Source organism: Salvelinus fontinalis, chromosome 20, assembly GCF_029448725.1.
Source record: "Salvelinus fontinalis isolate EN_2023a chromosome 20, ASM2944872v1, whole genome shotgun sequence".
In the NCBI taxonomy this organism is placed as follows: Eukaryota; Metazoa; Chordata; class Actinopteri; order Salmoniformes; family Salmonidae; genus Salvelinus; species Salvelinus fontinalis.
Window position 1 is genome coordinate 16,018,824 of NC_074684.1, and position 16,272 is coordinate 16,035,095.

At 44.2% G+C, this 16,272-nt stretch overlaps 1 protein-coding gene across 2 annotated transcripts; it reads left to right on the top strand.

Moving 5' to 3' along the window:
* The first annotated feature begins 143 nt into the window (after positions 1-143).
* LOC129817381 (WD repeat-containing protein 26) lies at positions 144-15,994 on the top strand. Of its 2 annotated transcripts, none has more exons than XM_055872545.1 (14): positions 144-869; positions 3,057-3,156; positions 3,711-3,767; positions 7,839-7,975; positions 8,760-8,857; positions 9,060-9,234; positions 9,868-10,006; positions 10,179-10,319; positions 11,085-11,204; positions 11,580-11,725; positions 12,077-12,155; positions 12,361-12,490; positions 12,772-12,966; positions 13,081-15,994. In XM_055872545.1, the coding sequence occupies exons 1-14, from the start codon at positions 583-585 to the stop codon at positions 13,104-13,106; spliced, it is 1,830 nt and encodes a 609-aa protein (XP_055728520.1). In that variant the 5' UTR covers positions 144-582; the 3' UTR covers positions 13,107-15,994. The 2 variants fall into 2 exon arrangements, with proteins under 2 accessions (XP_055728520.1, XP_055728521.1); XM_055872546.1 differs by having other exon boundaries at positions 9,060-9,216.
* Positions 15,995-16,272: the final 278 nt, after the last annotated feature.

Consider the following 16,272-nt stretch of genomic DNA (forward strand, 5'->3'; position numbering starts at 1 on the left):
TCCAATAAAAAAAAAAAAATTTGCCTGGCATTTTAATATAAATTCTTTAAAGCTATCATAAAACCATGATCAATATGCAAAATTGGTCCCAATGCACCAACCATGGATTATATAATTCTACCGGAAGCAGGGTAGTATAGGAATTTCCGGTTACGTCAGCGTGTCTGGACTCCATTAGGGGGTTGCAGCTGTTGAGAGAAACAACAACAAAAACGGAGCGATTGACGGAACTATCACGGAGTCAGTGCGTTCTCAGCCGGGTTACGAAGTCTAAATTCTGGGAGCTAAAACCTCCTTTCCCACCCTGGGCTTCGCCGGCTTCTAACCACGGCCGCTCTCGGTGAGGAAACTCTGGCCTCCGCTTCCTCCTCCTCCGACTCGGACACCGGCGGAGCGTCGCCGCCCCCACGGAAGAAACACCGAGCCTCGGCGGCGGAGGGAGCAGGAGAGTCCGGGGATTCAACAGTTGCGACAGGCCTTTCTGGAGTTGTTTTGGGAATTGCTACTACTTCTCCACATCACCAAGCCACCTCTGCTATTCACTTTAACCGGACCCTTGTCAACAATCTCAGCGGCAATAACATGCAGTCAAACGGGGCAGGACAGGGACAGGATTCAGAGCTTTCCTGCCTGAACAGCGCGCAAAACGGGGAGTCATCCTCGGCTGGGGGAACGCACTTCAACGGGCTTCTGGTCAGCACAAACAATGGGAATAGTGTCGGTACCAATAACGGAGCCGGACCGGGCTCAGGGACTTCCACAGCCTCTGGTTCGGAGGTCAGCTCCATGAAAAAGAAGAAACGTCTTTCGCAGTCGGAGGAAGATGTCATCCGATTAATAGGACAACATCTCCACGGGTTAGGGCTAAAGTAAGTTTACACGACGTGTCATTGGAAGGAAAAAACCCTAACATGTCAAAGCACATGATTCATGACATATAATTTATTTTTGAGTTTTTTTCAAATAGCGAACTGTGTGGTGGCGGTTGATAAAAACGGAATTCTGCGTTTGACAGACAAACATGGGGGAGGGGGTAGTTAGCAAGCTAACGTTAGTCGGAGGAAGAAGGGGTCCATTTTGCACAATACGGAGTGGCTAGGTCGATAGAACCACTGGTCTTCGTTACGATTGTTATTCTGACCTTTTATACAGAATAAAAACTCAAGACAGTTCACAATTTGGTTGGCTACCTTGACCCCACACAATAACTTTTTTTCAGAGTAACCTTATAGGGCTAGTTGAATTGCGTGTTGTGAGTTGTATATATATTTTGTTACACGGATGGAAATCGCATTACATCACCTTGAAATCCAGCGAAAGATGCTGCAAAATATATATTGACTTGTGGCTACTAAGGATGTAAATGGCCATAGCTTGTTGTTTGAAATGACCTTATAGATTTCGCCTATTTTATACTATGGCGGCACCGTGTTACGTTAGAATAGTTGTCAGAAATGAAATGCCTGCGTTTTTAGAGGATTGCGCAAAAGTGCGTAGGGAGAACAACTATACCCTGTTTGACAGCGTCAATTTGTTTTCATTCTCCCATGTTTCCCATATTTGGCCCTTTCGATGGCTTGCGTGTTTTCATGACATTGACATTTGGTGTTTACAAAGATAACGTCGATAAAGGAGTTTGCTTGATACATTGCTGTTAACTAGAAAAACAGACTGGGTCAGTGTTTCTTTTGAATCCTTTTGAGCGGCAGGCGTCTTGAACAACAACCATGGTACAGCCTCTTAAACCAGTGGTTATATCTTTCTAACCGCTTATATTATTCTGACGTTGCTATTTGCAGACAAATAAATATGACAGTCTGTCATCCATGTCAACAATGGCAGTAGTGTAAATATGGACACAATCACCATTTATAGCCCCATATGCAAAGTCAGATCACCATTTATAGCCCCAGATGCAAAGTCAGAGCGATGTTTAACTCGTATCATTATTGGTGGTAGTGAAGAAAAAAATATTGGTGGTAATGGTGGCTCGTGAAGTAATCAGAATGACTTCCCCACTAGGGTATGATTTCATGGCGGCTGTGGAATGCGCGTCTATTCAGCTGTTATAGATTAGAAACGTTGATTGACTCTAATAATAGATAGGAGGAACACAATATTTTGAGCCCTCCATGGCTAAATTGGCCCATGTCACCATCATAATGGACTGTTAATGCAGTGTTTGATAGACCCAGCCTGCTACTGTTCGCCAGTGGAACTGCCATTACAGGAGCTGCTAAGAGAGCCTGTTTGGGTATGTTTATATGGGGGATAAATGCATGCATTGTCTGCTATGGAACTGACGCCCCTACATTTCAAATGTGGAATGGTGTCCGAACTCAGCAGGGTGACGCTGTAAACACTGCTGCACCACTCTCTTCTTTGATACATGAGGATGATGTCATCATGCTATGTTGTCAGTACAGCCCCACTCCATTTTATCACAGACACCTTTTCAGCACACTTATAGAGATTTACAGAAAAGGTACTCGCAGTTGACAGGTCTAGTTTATAATTATAACTGATTATTACTAATGCATTATAACTTATTGCTGGATATGGTTTAGATTATGTTATGCCTGTCTCTCCCTGTCTGTCGGTCCGGTATAACATATCAGTTCCATTGGCTGTCTTCTTGGCCAATGTTAATCTGTTTGCTATGAACGTTTAGGCAATTCATGTTTAATTCGTCTCTCCGTGGTCAATTGATTTTGGGCTGACATTTCAGTTCCTTTACATCTGTACGTTAATGTCCGTCTCGTTCAAATGTTCAGCTAACGTTTGCTGTGAACATTGAGGTAATATTTTTATGGCTCCCGAGTGGTGCAGCGGTCTAAGAGGTGTCACTACAGACCCTGGTTCGATCCCGGTGTTGTATCACATCTGGCCATGATCGTGGGACCCATAAGGCTGCTCACAATTGGCCCTGTGTCGTCCTGTTTAGGGTTTGGCCGGTGTAGGCTGTCATTGTAAATACTAATTTGTTCTTAACTGATTTGCCTAGTTAAATAAAGGTCAACAAAAATAAAAATGTTTCCCCACTCTCTTCTCTACAGTCAAACAGTGGACCTGCTAATGCAGGAGTCGGGCTGCAGACTGGAACATACCTCAGCCACAAAGTTCCGCAACAACGTCATGGACGGGGAGTGGGAAAAGGTGGGTCCCACCTTACCATAGTTACACCTCACCTTTAATGTTAGGCATAGCCTGCACACATCTACTTCAAGAGAGTACCTTTAACATGGTTCTGTTACTAAGTATCAATCACATGTACAACACCAACATTAAGCTACATATGGAATACATAAACAGTGCTGTTAATAATCATTTGTGCCAATCAATAAAATATTGGAACTTGTTGATGAAATATAGGTTGCTAAGTTCCTAGTAGGGATCTTAAAGAGTTAGTGTAATTACTTTCTCTTCTACATTGCCACAATACTCCCTTTCCAAGAGCCTTGGGCTAATAAGGCTTGTAAAAAATATCTTAATATTTTTTAAATTCCATAAATGTACAGATATTACTGTGCATTATCTGAACTGTAGCCACAAAATGGCTTCACACACCATGACAATGACAGTTATTGACTTCCTCCACTGAGAAAGAGTGTACTTATTGTAGTGGTCAACTGTTTTGATTTGTCGTTTTTGTGGCTTGAAAGTGCTGAGCCAACTATTTGTCTCCCCTCTCTCTCTTTGTTTTGGTCCAGGCTGAGAATGATCTCAACGAGCTGAGGGCACTGATGCATTCTCCCAACGCTATTGTGGTAAGCCCAAACCTGACCTGAATGACAGTCATCAACGCAGTGAAAGGGGACCACGGGTTCTAGAACGGTTCCGTCCCCAACCTGACTGTTCTAGATTAGAAAGTCCCTCCTTTGTGAGGCGGATCCATTCTGACTGGAATTTCAAGTGTTCCGGAATACCTTGGACGGACTGAATGGAATGTTTACAACAGATATCCTCATATATGGGGGTATAGTATCCTGCATTTAATAATTTGCTGGTCAGATGCTAAGTGTATGGAATGATTATCAGTAAAATGTTCCACCAATATTATTATTCAACAAAAACACAGTTGTATAATCACATTGTTGGTGTTTAAAGAATTTTGCATTATTAGTAGCTAGGCTTCATCTAATTGGTGACAGATTTTCATGCAACTATTCAAAAATCTGCATAAAGAAAATATGTGAATTTCCCCACTAGTAGTGTGTTTCCATCGAACTGACTTGTTGCAGATAAAAATCAGTGCGTGATGACTTAGTGCTCACAAAATGTACTTTTTCGCTTAATTTTCATGTACGGAATAAAAATCTAATGTTCAATGTGTTTCCATCACATTTTCAACTCTAACGATAGTTTTGTCACAAACTGTTGCGTTAGATAGCAAATGTGCCTACTCTGGTCTTGGCATGTGCACTGTAGCCAACAACTCGCAGATACAGTGCAGGTAGGCTAGTCTACATAATGAGATTATGGATAAGAGCTACAATATTTTTTATTTGTCAAAGCGGCAGTTAAGCATTCATCATCATGTCACCAGAATAAGACCTGTGACATTTTATTGGAAGGGAGCATTGAACTCATACCATGCACTTTCACTACCCTGTGAAGTTCATAACTTTTTTCATCTGTAGCCTAATTTAAACTGCATGTTTTCCCGAGTCGTAGTGGGAGAACACCATGCCATGGCGTGACGCTGAGTTTACTTCGATATGATGGTTATATCAACATCAATATTTGCTCATAAAGGTGTTTCCACTGCATTTTCTTGAATAATTAATTTTAGACAAAGATCCCACCATATCGAACAAATAAATTATGTTGGAATTTATACAATTTTAACGTAACTTCCTATTTCCACAGCTGTCGTGATATTTGTTAATACGGTATGAGTTTTGTTGCATAAAGACTGTAGATGGAAATGTGGTTAGTGAGTTCATTGTAGATTTTCAGTCAACTGTATGTCTTGTACATTTTATTGTTTTTCTATATATCATCTAATATCCATACATATTCTGGTGGAGCCCTGAGATGGAGCTCATTTGTCATTCGGCTATTCTTCTGAGATGGTAAATGAGGGGAGTCGCCTCTACCACGGGTACAGAGCGTTCAGATGTCATCTAAAGAACACGGAGGACTGCAGCTAGGCTAAATTATGATGATTAGACCTTGCTAGCTCATTAGGAGACAGGATACATTTGAGTCAGACACTCTTATCCAGAGCGAATTAAGTTAGTGCATTCATTTTAAGGTGGTTAGGTGGGACAACCACATCTCAATCATAGTAAGTACATTTTTCTCAATGTAGAATGAAAAGGATAGATCTCAAAATGGTCTCCTGTAGCTTAGTCAAGCGCCTGTGGAGTTTTATTCTTGTGAACCAAAGGCTTGTTATTGCACAATTCATTTTAAATCGAGGTAAACTATATCCTGTTTTATGAATGTCTAAAAATGAATAGTCGTTTTCTGCCCTGCCATATAGCAAGAAGGTATGCAAGTTATGTCAAGCTGATTATGGTGGACACTTAACGATGGTAATTTTATATACCAGAGTCATGGTTATAATTGAAAAGGTCAAACCGTGTTGGTCCTTCTGACAGGTTGTGCACTTGGGCACACGTCTGTCTATGTTAGGGTGCGTTAACTCGTCTGTTGGGCTGTGGCAGGCCCAAGATAAGATGGATTCCTTTAATAATAGGGCTCCCGGGTGGGGCAGCTGTCTAAGGCACTGCATCTCATTGCTAGAGGCATCACTACAGATCCTGGTTTAATTCCGGGCTGTATCACCACCAGCCGTGATTGGGAGTCCCATAGGGCGGTGCATAATTGGCCCAGCGTCATCTGGCTTTGGCCAGGGTAGGCCATCATTGTAAATAAGAATTTGTTCGTAACTGACTTGCCTAGTTAAATAATTTAAAAATACCATAAATGTCAGCACTGACCAAAATACCCAGACTGGTTAACTCTCTTGTTTGTGGTCACAAGTATTAAGTTAACGAGGAAGTGGCTAGTTACAGCTGGCACTGTGAGGTCTCTGGGGTTAAGGCAAGGCCTACCATATGACACCAAGGCCAACCAATACCCCCCCAGTTCACTGTCACCATGGTAATGCTGCCTGTCACTCAAATGATATCGGTATGCGCAAAGATGATCTATGTGGGACTGACAGCTCTAATAATGGGCATAAATCTCCACGAAGGCGGAAAGCATGCAGGACGAGGCGAGAACATTCTAGCCAACCAGTTTCACGTTTTTTTTGTCGTATGTACGGGATACACATGGTATGCATCGTCCAACGAAATGCTTACTTGCAGGTTCCTTATCGACAATGCGATAGGAAATAAAGTAAATGGCAGTAGAATAGAATAACATTTTTAGCATAAGGATAATACAGGAAGGCACAATTTATACTCCAATATTTACATGTGTTTTGGGGGTGGGGGGGCAGTGTATAAACTGAACAGTATAAAAAGAGTCTGGTGTGCGCTAAGGTGAGGCGAATCAGAGCAGGTGGTCAGTCCAGCTCAAGTGTTCAGCAGTCTGATGGCTTGAAGATAGAAACTGTCTCTGAGCCTGTTGGAATCAGACCTCATGCTCCGATACCGGCTGCCCCATGCTAAGGGAGAGAACAGCTTGTGTTTGGGGTCCTTGATGATGCTGCGTGCCTTCCATCGGGCACCGTTTTGAGTAGATTACCTGGATGGGTTGGAGCACGGTCCCAGTGATGTACTGGGCTGTCTTCACCAGCTGCTGGAGGGCCTTGTGGTTGTGGATGGCGCAATTGCTCTACCAGGCCGTGATTGTCCAGCTGTAGTAATTAGAGATGACCTGGGTCGGCATGCCAGATTTCTTCAGCCGCCTTAGGAAGTAGAGCTGCTGTTGCGAGTGGTGGTGTTTCATGACAAATGGACGCAGAGGAACTTAACTTGTGACTCTACCGTTGATGTGGATCGGGGCATGTTCCCTCTGCTTCCTGAAGTCAAAAATAAACTCCTTAGTTTTCATGACGTTGAGTGAGAGGTTGTTGTCATGACACCACAATGCCAGTTCACTTACCACCTTTTATAGGTTGACTCGTCATTGTTGTTTATCAGGTCAGCAAACTTGATGTTTGTGTCGTTTAAAGCCACGCAGTTGTGGGTGAACAGGGAGTACAGCAGAGGACTGAGGACACACCCCTGGGGGGCCCCTTTGTTAAGACTTTGTGTAAACAACAGGCACAACTCTGATATAATTTTTTTTTTTTCTAAGTTGCCGGAATGACACGTATATAAATGCATTTGTAACAACCTAAATATGGAACTTCTATCCGATCAAATAAGTCTTGCGTAGGAAATTAGCAATAACATTTTATGTTGACCAAATTAAACTCTGTCATTGACCTCCATACCAATAATCCCCACTTCCTCTGCTTCTCGCTGTATTTTCGCTCGGACAGATCTTGGGGCGGAGTCAAGCCTCTCACTTTGCCTCTTTCTTTCTGGTATGAGTGCCTGCACCCTTTGAAGCACAGGATCAGAGGCGTTATATTTTGAAATTAGTTAATTAGTATTAATCTGAAATCTGTTGGTCAGGATTCTGGGCTTCCGACGCTTTTTATGAAACCCTTTTATCGCCACTTGCTTACTTCATTTGTTTCTCCTCTCTCTCCTTTTTACTCATCTTTTTCTTCCCCCTTTTCTCTCTCATCCTTTCCCTTTGTCTACATTATCTATCAACCCCCCCTCCTCCCCCTCTCTCAATTTCTCCCATTTCTTCGGCTCTCTCCACCTCCTACTCCACCTTTCTCTCTTCTCCTTCATCTACCCCTCTCCCTCCCTCTTTCTCTGTAGCGTATGAAGTTCCTGCTCCTGCAGCAGAAGTATCTGGAGTACCTGGAGGACGGGAAGGTTCTCGAGGCTCTGCAGGTGCTCAGGGGAGAGCTCACGCCGCTCAAGTACAACACGGACCGCATCCATGTTCTCAGCGGGTACGCCATTACCTATCAATCACTTAAATCATCGGATGATTCAAACGATCAGTGAACACACGTGCTCCACACAGTCAGTCAGTATGGCATTACTGTTTCTACCAATCATATCAATCCGCTGTCTGATTAATCTGTGCAAACAGCATCCTCAGTGGGTTTGCCTGTCTATCAATCGCACCATTTACATAAGTCAACACGTAAGTCAATCATCAACTGTTACTGTCGAGTACAACTCGGGACAGGATCCAAATATTCAGCGGGTAAATAAAATAATCCGCATGCTCACTAAGTATGCCAGTCTGTCTCTCAAGCAGTCAGTGGCAACCTACATTTATCAAGAAAAACGAACAACCAAATTTGCGTCAGTGGTTGATCAGTCACATTGTCAAATCAAATTTTATTGATCACATACATGTGATTAGCAGATGTTACTGCGGGTGTAGCTAAATGCTTGTCCATCTAACTCCGACAGTGCAGTAATATCTAACAAGTAATATCTAACAAATTACACAAAATATACCCAATACACACAAATCTAAGTAGGAATGAATTAAAACTATATACATATAGACGAATGATGTCAGAGCGGCACGGACTAAGATAGTGGAATAGTATAGAATACAGTAAATGCATATGAGATGAGTGAGTTCAATGTGGCTTTGGAGTAATAACCAGCGTATACAGGTTAATATTATGTTAATATTACTGTTATTAGAGGTCATGCATAACAAGTATTTGCCCAGTGGAGTATGTTGTAGTCTGACTGTTTTTTTGTTTTGTGTAGGTATCTGATGTGTAGCCATGCAGAGGACCTGCGCGCCAAGGCAGAGTGGGACGGCAAAGGCGCAAATTCACGCTGCCGACTGCTGGACAAGCTACAGAGTGAGAATACTGGCCACATTCCACCACTCACACACACATTTCATATAAACACAAAAATACACACGCTACGTCACATACAGCCTCATGACACCGTATACACAAAGTCAAACAGGGCTTCACAGGGGTCTAGGGATGCACTTCAGACTGGATTATAGTTTGACTCCTGTCTCTTGTCCTTCTCTCCAACCCACTCCCTCTCCAGCGTACCTGCCCCCGTCGGTGATGCTTCCCCCACGCCGGCTGCAGACCCTGCTGAGACAGGCTGTGGAGCTGCAGAGGGACCGCTGCCTCTACCACAACACCAAACTGGACAGCAGCCTGGACTCTGTCTCCCTGCTCCTGGACCACGTCTGCAGCCGGTCAGCAACACACTCAGGGTGACATTTTCTGCCAAACACAGCTGAAATGTGCAAAAAACTAAACCTGAAAACCTCTCCTTTTTACGATGCCTACTGTAGACATCGGTAAAGATGGAGGCAATAATTTATGCGGATATAAAGAAAAGCATGTGTTTAAATACAGGGTCTTTGTGTGTGATACAGAGCTTTCCTGACCTCTTGACCTGACCTGGAAAAACTCAACAGCCCAGATCAGTTGCATGTAATGCAATAGCGATCTGCAATATTTTTGGAATGCTATGATGTTTTTTGGTTTCAGAAATGTTGCGCACTGCAAGAGTCGTAAAGTGAACAGAAAAGATCACCCTCAATCACTTACTACATACATTTATCTGTCACATGCTTTGTGAACAACAGGTGTAGAAAAACAGTGAAATGCTCACTTACGGGTCCTTTTCCAACAATACAGAGTTAGTTTAAAAAAGATATGTTTTTAATAGGGACACAAGGAATAAATTACCAACGCCCATCAGTAGCCTCTATCCTCTCTTCTTCATTCTTTACCTTGTTCTCTCTGTCCCTCTCCACTGTCCTTCATTTTCTTCTTTCTCTCCCCTTTTATTTGACCGATTGACCTTGGTTGACCTCTCTCCTGGTTGGCACTGTCCACAGGAAGCAGTTCCCGTGCTACACGCAGCAGATCCTCACAGAGCACTGTAACGAGGTGTGGTTTTGTAAGTTCTCCAACAACGGCACCAAGCTGGCCACCGGCTCCAAAGACACCACTGTCATCATCTGGCAGGTGGACCCTGTGAGTACCACACTGAGCCCATATTCCCCACACCATCTGCTGTGTACATTCCCATTATATGCCTTATAGGAGTCATCTGCTGCATTAATGGCAAAGATGGTCACCATCTACTGTCTTTCCGTTAGTGCTTTACGCTAACCCAGAGCCTGGTGTCTGTGTGTGTGCTGTCTAGGAGAGCCACCAGTTGAAGCTGCTGCGGACCTTAGAGGGCCATGCCTACGGTGTGTCCTACCTGGCCTGGAGCCCTGACGACGCCTACCTAATCGCCTGCGGACCCGATGACTGCTCCGAACTCTGGCTCTGGAACGTCCAGGTATGGCAACACACACACATACGTACACACACACCCCGGGTGGAAAAACAGTATGTTAGTGCAGGTAAAAAAAATCTGTATAGGCATAGACTCCAGCCGTCCAGGACGGGCAGGTTGATTGAATTAATTAATTAGTTAAATAAATAGAAACACATCAATTAATGTAATTTATTGGTCAGAGTCCCTGATTTAGATGGGCCTGCTTTTTTTTAACCTTTTTCTCCCCAATTTCGTGATATCCAATTGGTAGTTACAGTCTTGTCTCATCGCTGCAACTCCCGTACGGACTTGGGACAGGCGAAGGGTGAGGGCCATGCGTCCCACGAAACACGACCCAGCCGACCCACACTGCTTCTTGATTCAATGCCCCCTTAACCCAGAAGCCAGCCGCACCAATGTGTCGGAGGAAACACCGTACACCCGACGACTGTGTCAGCGTGCACTCCGCCCGGCCCGCCACAGGAGTCGCTAGTGCGAGATGGAACAAGGACATCCCTGCTGGCCAAACCCTCCCCTAACTCGGACGACGCTGGGCCAATTGTGCGCTGCCCCATGGGTCTCCCGGTCACGGCCGGCTGCGACAGAGCCTGGACTCACACCCAGAATCTCTAGTGGCACAGCTAGCACTGCGATGCAGTGCCTTAGACCACTGCGCCACTCGGGAGACCCATGGGCCTGTTAAAAACAGCCGTGCAGTAGACATCCAGGCTGGGAACTCTTCAGTGTCGTGTACTGACTGAGTGGTATTTGTGCCCTGGTGGGTAGACGGGCGAGTTGCGGACCAAGATGAGCCAGTCCCACGAGGACAGTCTGACCAGTGTGGCCTGGAACCCTGACGGGAAACGCTTTGTCACCGGGGGACAGAGGGGGCAGTTCTACCAGTGTGTAAGTATTGTAAAAGGAGTATGTGTGTATTAGTGTGTTTTACCAGTTTGCTGTGTGTGTGATCTATCCACCAGATATACCAGTGTCAGTTGGTTCTTCCAGTTTGTCCTGCCAGTGTGTGAGGAGTGGGTAAGATACAGGACAGGAGGAATGAATTATACTGCAGCGAGGAGGGACTAATACAGCACAGTAAATGGACAGAATACTTTTAGATATGCACCTTCACTTCTTATTGATTAGCTGACTAGACAAGAACCTGCTGACCTTCAGAACAGAGACTGTCAGGATCTTGTATATTACAAACTGTGTATTTGTGTGTCTGAATCTGTCTGTCTGATTTTCTACCTGTTTCTGGCCTGTGTGTGTGATTGCCAGGACCTGGATGGTAACCTGTTGGACTCGTGGGAGGGCGTGCGTGTGCAGTGCCTCTGGTGTGTGGGGGACGGCAGGACGGTGCTAGCGTCAGACACTCACCAGCGGATCCGGGGTTACAACTTTGAGGACCTAACGGACAGAAACATGTGAGGGCTGCGGTTTCTCCCCGTACCAGATCACAATTTACCCTCCTGACTATTATTCAGTTGATTAACAACAACAAAATGGTTCAGAAGTCTTAGTAATAAATGGTTTATACATTCATGGTTTATACATGCATAATGAATACATGAACAAATTATACATGAATTACTAACTGTTACTACTTGTTATTCATGTTTTATAAATAGATTATTAACAGACCTAAAGGAAGCGTTACTGGACCAAGTAATACCTTCAGGATGACTTATCTTAATTATGAAGTTGTCTATATACAGATATCATTGAACAGAACACAGATCAGTGATTGATCTCTGTTGTGAATTCCTCTTTTACAGAGTTCAGGAGGACCATCCTATCATGTCTTTCACTGTTTCCAAGAACGGAAGATTAGCTTTGTTAAATGTAGCAACTCAGGTGAATGGGGAGAGGGTGCTATACTTGAATACTGAAAGGACTGTACCAGCGGTATTCTGTGTGTGTGTGTGTGTGTGTTTGTTTGTGGACTAGTGTCTGTTTGTGTGAGGGAGATGGAAGAGAATGTACCAGTACTAATGGCTGTGTTTAGTGTCTAACTGCTCCCTCTCCTTCCTCCCCTCCTCCCTCCATTCTCCCCCCACAGGGAGTGCATCTTTGGGACCTGCAGGACCGAGTGTTGGTGAGGAAGTACCAAGGTGTGACCCAGGGCTTCTACACCATCCATTCCTGCTTCGGAGGCCACAATGAAGACTTCATTGCCAGCGGCAGCGAAGGTACCACCCACAGACCCAACAGCAGCCATTTTAGGCACTCCTCAAGTTTAGGATTAGTGTTGTAGTTGTTGAGCCCTACAACAAACGTGTTCACCACTGTGTCCCTCACTATGGGTGTGTCCCAATTATCGGGGATCAACCCATGTCTCCATCTCTCACATGCATAAGCACACAAATACAGCAACCTTTTCAGCATATCATAGGAAGGTTGACATAAGGCTGATATTTTCTATATTAATACCATTGTACCCCCCCCCTCTTACACCCCCCCCCCCCCCAAGACCATAAGGTCTATATCTGGCACCGACGCAGTGAGCTGCCCATCGCTGAGCTAACAGGGCACACTCGCACAGTCAACTGCGTTAGCTGGAACCCCGCCATCCCAGGCCTCATGGCCTCCGCCTCAGACGACGGCACTGTGCGTGTCTGGGGCCCCGCACCCTTCCTCGACACACAGGTGGTCGACGGGCTCAACGGTAAATACCGCTAGCATTTTGTTAGTTCAATGACCGTAGTAAGGCCGTAAGTTCAATGGCTGTAGAAAGGCCAAAAGTTTTACAGGTAATTATGTCATTCTCATCTCTCCCCAGAGAACTGCAGCAACATGGACAGTTGATGGTGACGTTGGAATGGAAAACTTATTCTCTTTTACAACAAGAAATAAAACCAACCAACAACAAAGAAACATCAAAACGAGAACGAAATCCAAAACCTGACAAAACAAAACAGAGAAAAGTAAATCAATTGTCTCATGACCGGGCAAAACTATGGAGGTGAGGATGAAAACACTCTTACAAAACTAGGTCTTCATCCAAAACCAGAACCAGTGACTTGGAAGACCAGTGACCTGGGAAATCCATCTGATCCAATACTCCCTGCTGGCTTCCTCCACCCCACCAAGGCCACAGCAACACCAGGGGCTCTCCTCTGAATATTCCTCTGGAAACCCACCTCTTCCCTGGGCCTCAGGCCCAGCATCACACCCCTGATCCCTTCAGACAGCCATTACAGACCATCTACACGGATTGGACCGCGTCTGTCATCTGTCTCTCTCACCTACCCGTGTGTGTCCATGGGGAGGGTGGTGGGGTGTTAAAAGGGTGGAGGGGGTTATAGCAACTCTTCCGTTTATTCGTTTTTCTGTTCTCCTTTCGCTCCTTTCTTCGCACTTGAGTTGTTGGACGAAAGCAGAAAATCAACACAAAACCAACCAACCGACAAAGAAAAACTCAAAGGCTATGCTTACTTAGGATTTTTTTACGATAGTCATAGCATTCTTATTGTTATCATTTAACAGGTGAATCCTAGGTTTGAACTAGGAGTAGTGGCCGTGGAGTGCTTTAGTGTGAAGAATACTCTCTCTCAATTTGGAAAAGCTATTTTTATCCCTTGTTTGAAGTCTAACACGGACACACTCGCGCCAATGTCCCCCGAGTCGCACCCTCTGACTCCCCCTTCCGAGCTTAAGCTATGAATCGCACAGCTCACAGTTCCACTAGATCTGCCTGTTGGGTGGGGGTAAAGGTCAGCTGTCAAAGGTGAGAGGTCAGTGGTAGCTGGTGTAGTGTGGTTGCGTCACTGCTGTAGGGCCAAGTGTGATGCAGTCCTCGTGTTGAGTATCTCTAAGAATGACATACTCTTGGATGTAGAGGTCTGTACATGCAACTATTGCCGTACACTGAGGACTGCACCTGTCCTTCCTGTGTGTGGGTGAGCGAGCTTGTGTGTGTTGGTGAACTTCTGTGTGTTTGTTTAGGTGAGTGAATGCAAGGGCATGCACACCAGCAGAAGATCATGCTTTCCCCTCCTCCCCCAGTGAAATTATAAAGAGGATTTTAATCCCATTCAGAATTAATCCAAAACCCCAGAGCGACCTCTATCTGTGGAACAAAGAATACTTGAGAGCCATTTTGTAGAAACAATTTTTTTTTTTTTTTACTTGGGCTTTTCTTTTTACATTTGACTTTGCTTTTTTAAATATTTCTCCTTAACAACACCTACCATTGGAATGGCACTGAGATACCGGAGTTGGATCAATTTTGTGGGAAAATTCACAGAGTTCAGACTTTACAGAGTTTTCCCCTTTACACAAACACCCTCGCCTGTCCCCCCCAGACACACCCCCACATGTACACCCAAAACACGCCGCTGAGGTCTACCCCTAGTCGCACCTGCAAATGCTCAATTCCAATATAACCTGCTCTTAGCTCCCACTTTGACAGAGCTGGATAGGTATAGGCAAGGTTTTATGGGTGGAAGTGATCATATTGGAATCTAGTTCACGCCACACTTCCATGCACCCTACACAGTACACAGTAGTACACCATTCTTAATGTTAAGCATACAGAACCAAACACATCCTCCCACATATACACAGGCATAGCTGCTCCATCTTACATAGGCTTACAGCCCTTACTGAGCAAGACTGATTTCTGCACAACACCCCTTTCTCTCCAGCCAAGTTCTCCTTTTCAGTGATGAAGGCACCATACAGAGCTTTCTTCCTCCCAATTCGGGGTATGTAATGACTATTTGCTATGGACTGATATTAAATGTTTAAAAAGAACGCTTTTCTGTCAGTTTTTATGAAATATTTTCTTACTTTCATTTTTTGTTCTCATATCATTTCATTCTCTCTCCCTGTATTATCATATTAAAATATAACCAGACAACTGGTGTCCTATATTTTTTTTTAAATTCATCTTATGATTAGTTTTGTCTTTTGGGTTTCATTTTTATTTATCCACTACTTCTTACATATTAATAGTGAATATGCACAGTAACACTCATGCCAATATGAGTGGGGTGAGTTATGTTTTGGGAGTGTGTTACCTTAAGAATCAGGTTTAAAATGTCCACCCCTCGCCTTTTAAAAGTGAGACATTGTGCAGTGATTCAATACCCGTGTCTCTGGAATATGTCCAGGACAGGAAAATTCTTGCTTTTTTTGTGCCACTGTTGGTTGCGTTTGCCGTTTCTACCCCTACCAAAATCAAAGCACTTGAGACTCAATAGTGGCTCTGTAGGTGTGTGAGATTCCATGATCTGTGTTTCACATTCTGGAATGGTGCTTTTCCCATTCTAGAACCTTCCATCTCTTGGACCCCTGAATGGACTTGAACTGCCCATCCACACCTTATGTCATGTCTGAGGAGTTGAGGCAAATAAAAAGTGAAGAACCCAAAAGCTTTCACAAAGTTATAATTCACCTGCTAGTGACATATGCTATGTCTGAATGCAACTTGGTGTCTACTCTTCCTTTGTCTTGGAGTTTCTAGGACTGTTTATGATTTGATACTAATAACTATCTTATTTCTCTCTCTGGAGGTGGTGGGGCTGGGTGGGGGAGTAAGCGTTTACGGTAGCAGATTAAAAGAGTAATTGGGGGACGGGGATCTGTTTGCGTTGTTTTATTTACAAAAGTGATTGTACTGTTTTGTATCGATGTGTAGGAGAAGTGTTGTGTGGATATTTTCAATAAAGCTTTCAGGGTTTTGAAAAAGAGCTGTGGCCCAACATGGAAGTATCAAGGGGCTGGATTACAGATATGGGATCAGTTTACATTATCCAATCCTATCCACAGTTCCACATAATCATGAGGGAGTACAGAGCTAAACTGACCTTTAGGTTTGTGTAAAGAGGCAACATGTCTCGACAGACTTTAGAGGAAAGTTTGAGTTCTCAGACTGAAAGGAGCTTTCCAATTTCCTGTGTTTAACTTTGTTTGTACTGTTGACTGGTTCACACACTTGAACATTTGATGACATTTGGTGTAATTCAGA

What these genes read in the sequence shown, in the direction of transcription:
- LOC129817381 (XM_055872545.1), top strand. Translation starts at nt 583, where the DNA reads ATGCAGTCAAACGGGGCAGGACAGGGACAGGATTCAGAGCTTTCCTGC. An exon ending in CTCCACGGGTTAGGGCTAAA is followed by an intron (nt 870 to 3,056) that starts GTAAGTTTACAC and finishes TCTTCTCTACAG; the next exon opens with TCAAACAGTGGACCTGCTAA. An exon ending in ATTCTCCCAACGCTATTGTG is followed by an intron (nt 3,768 to 7,838) that starts GTAAGCCCAAAC and finishes CTTTCTCTGTAG; the next exon opens with CGTATGAAGTTCCTGCTCCT.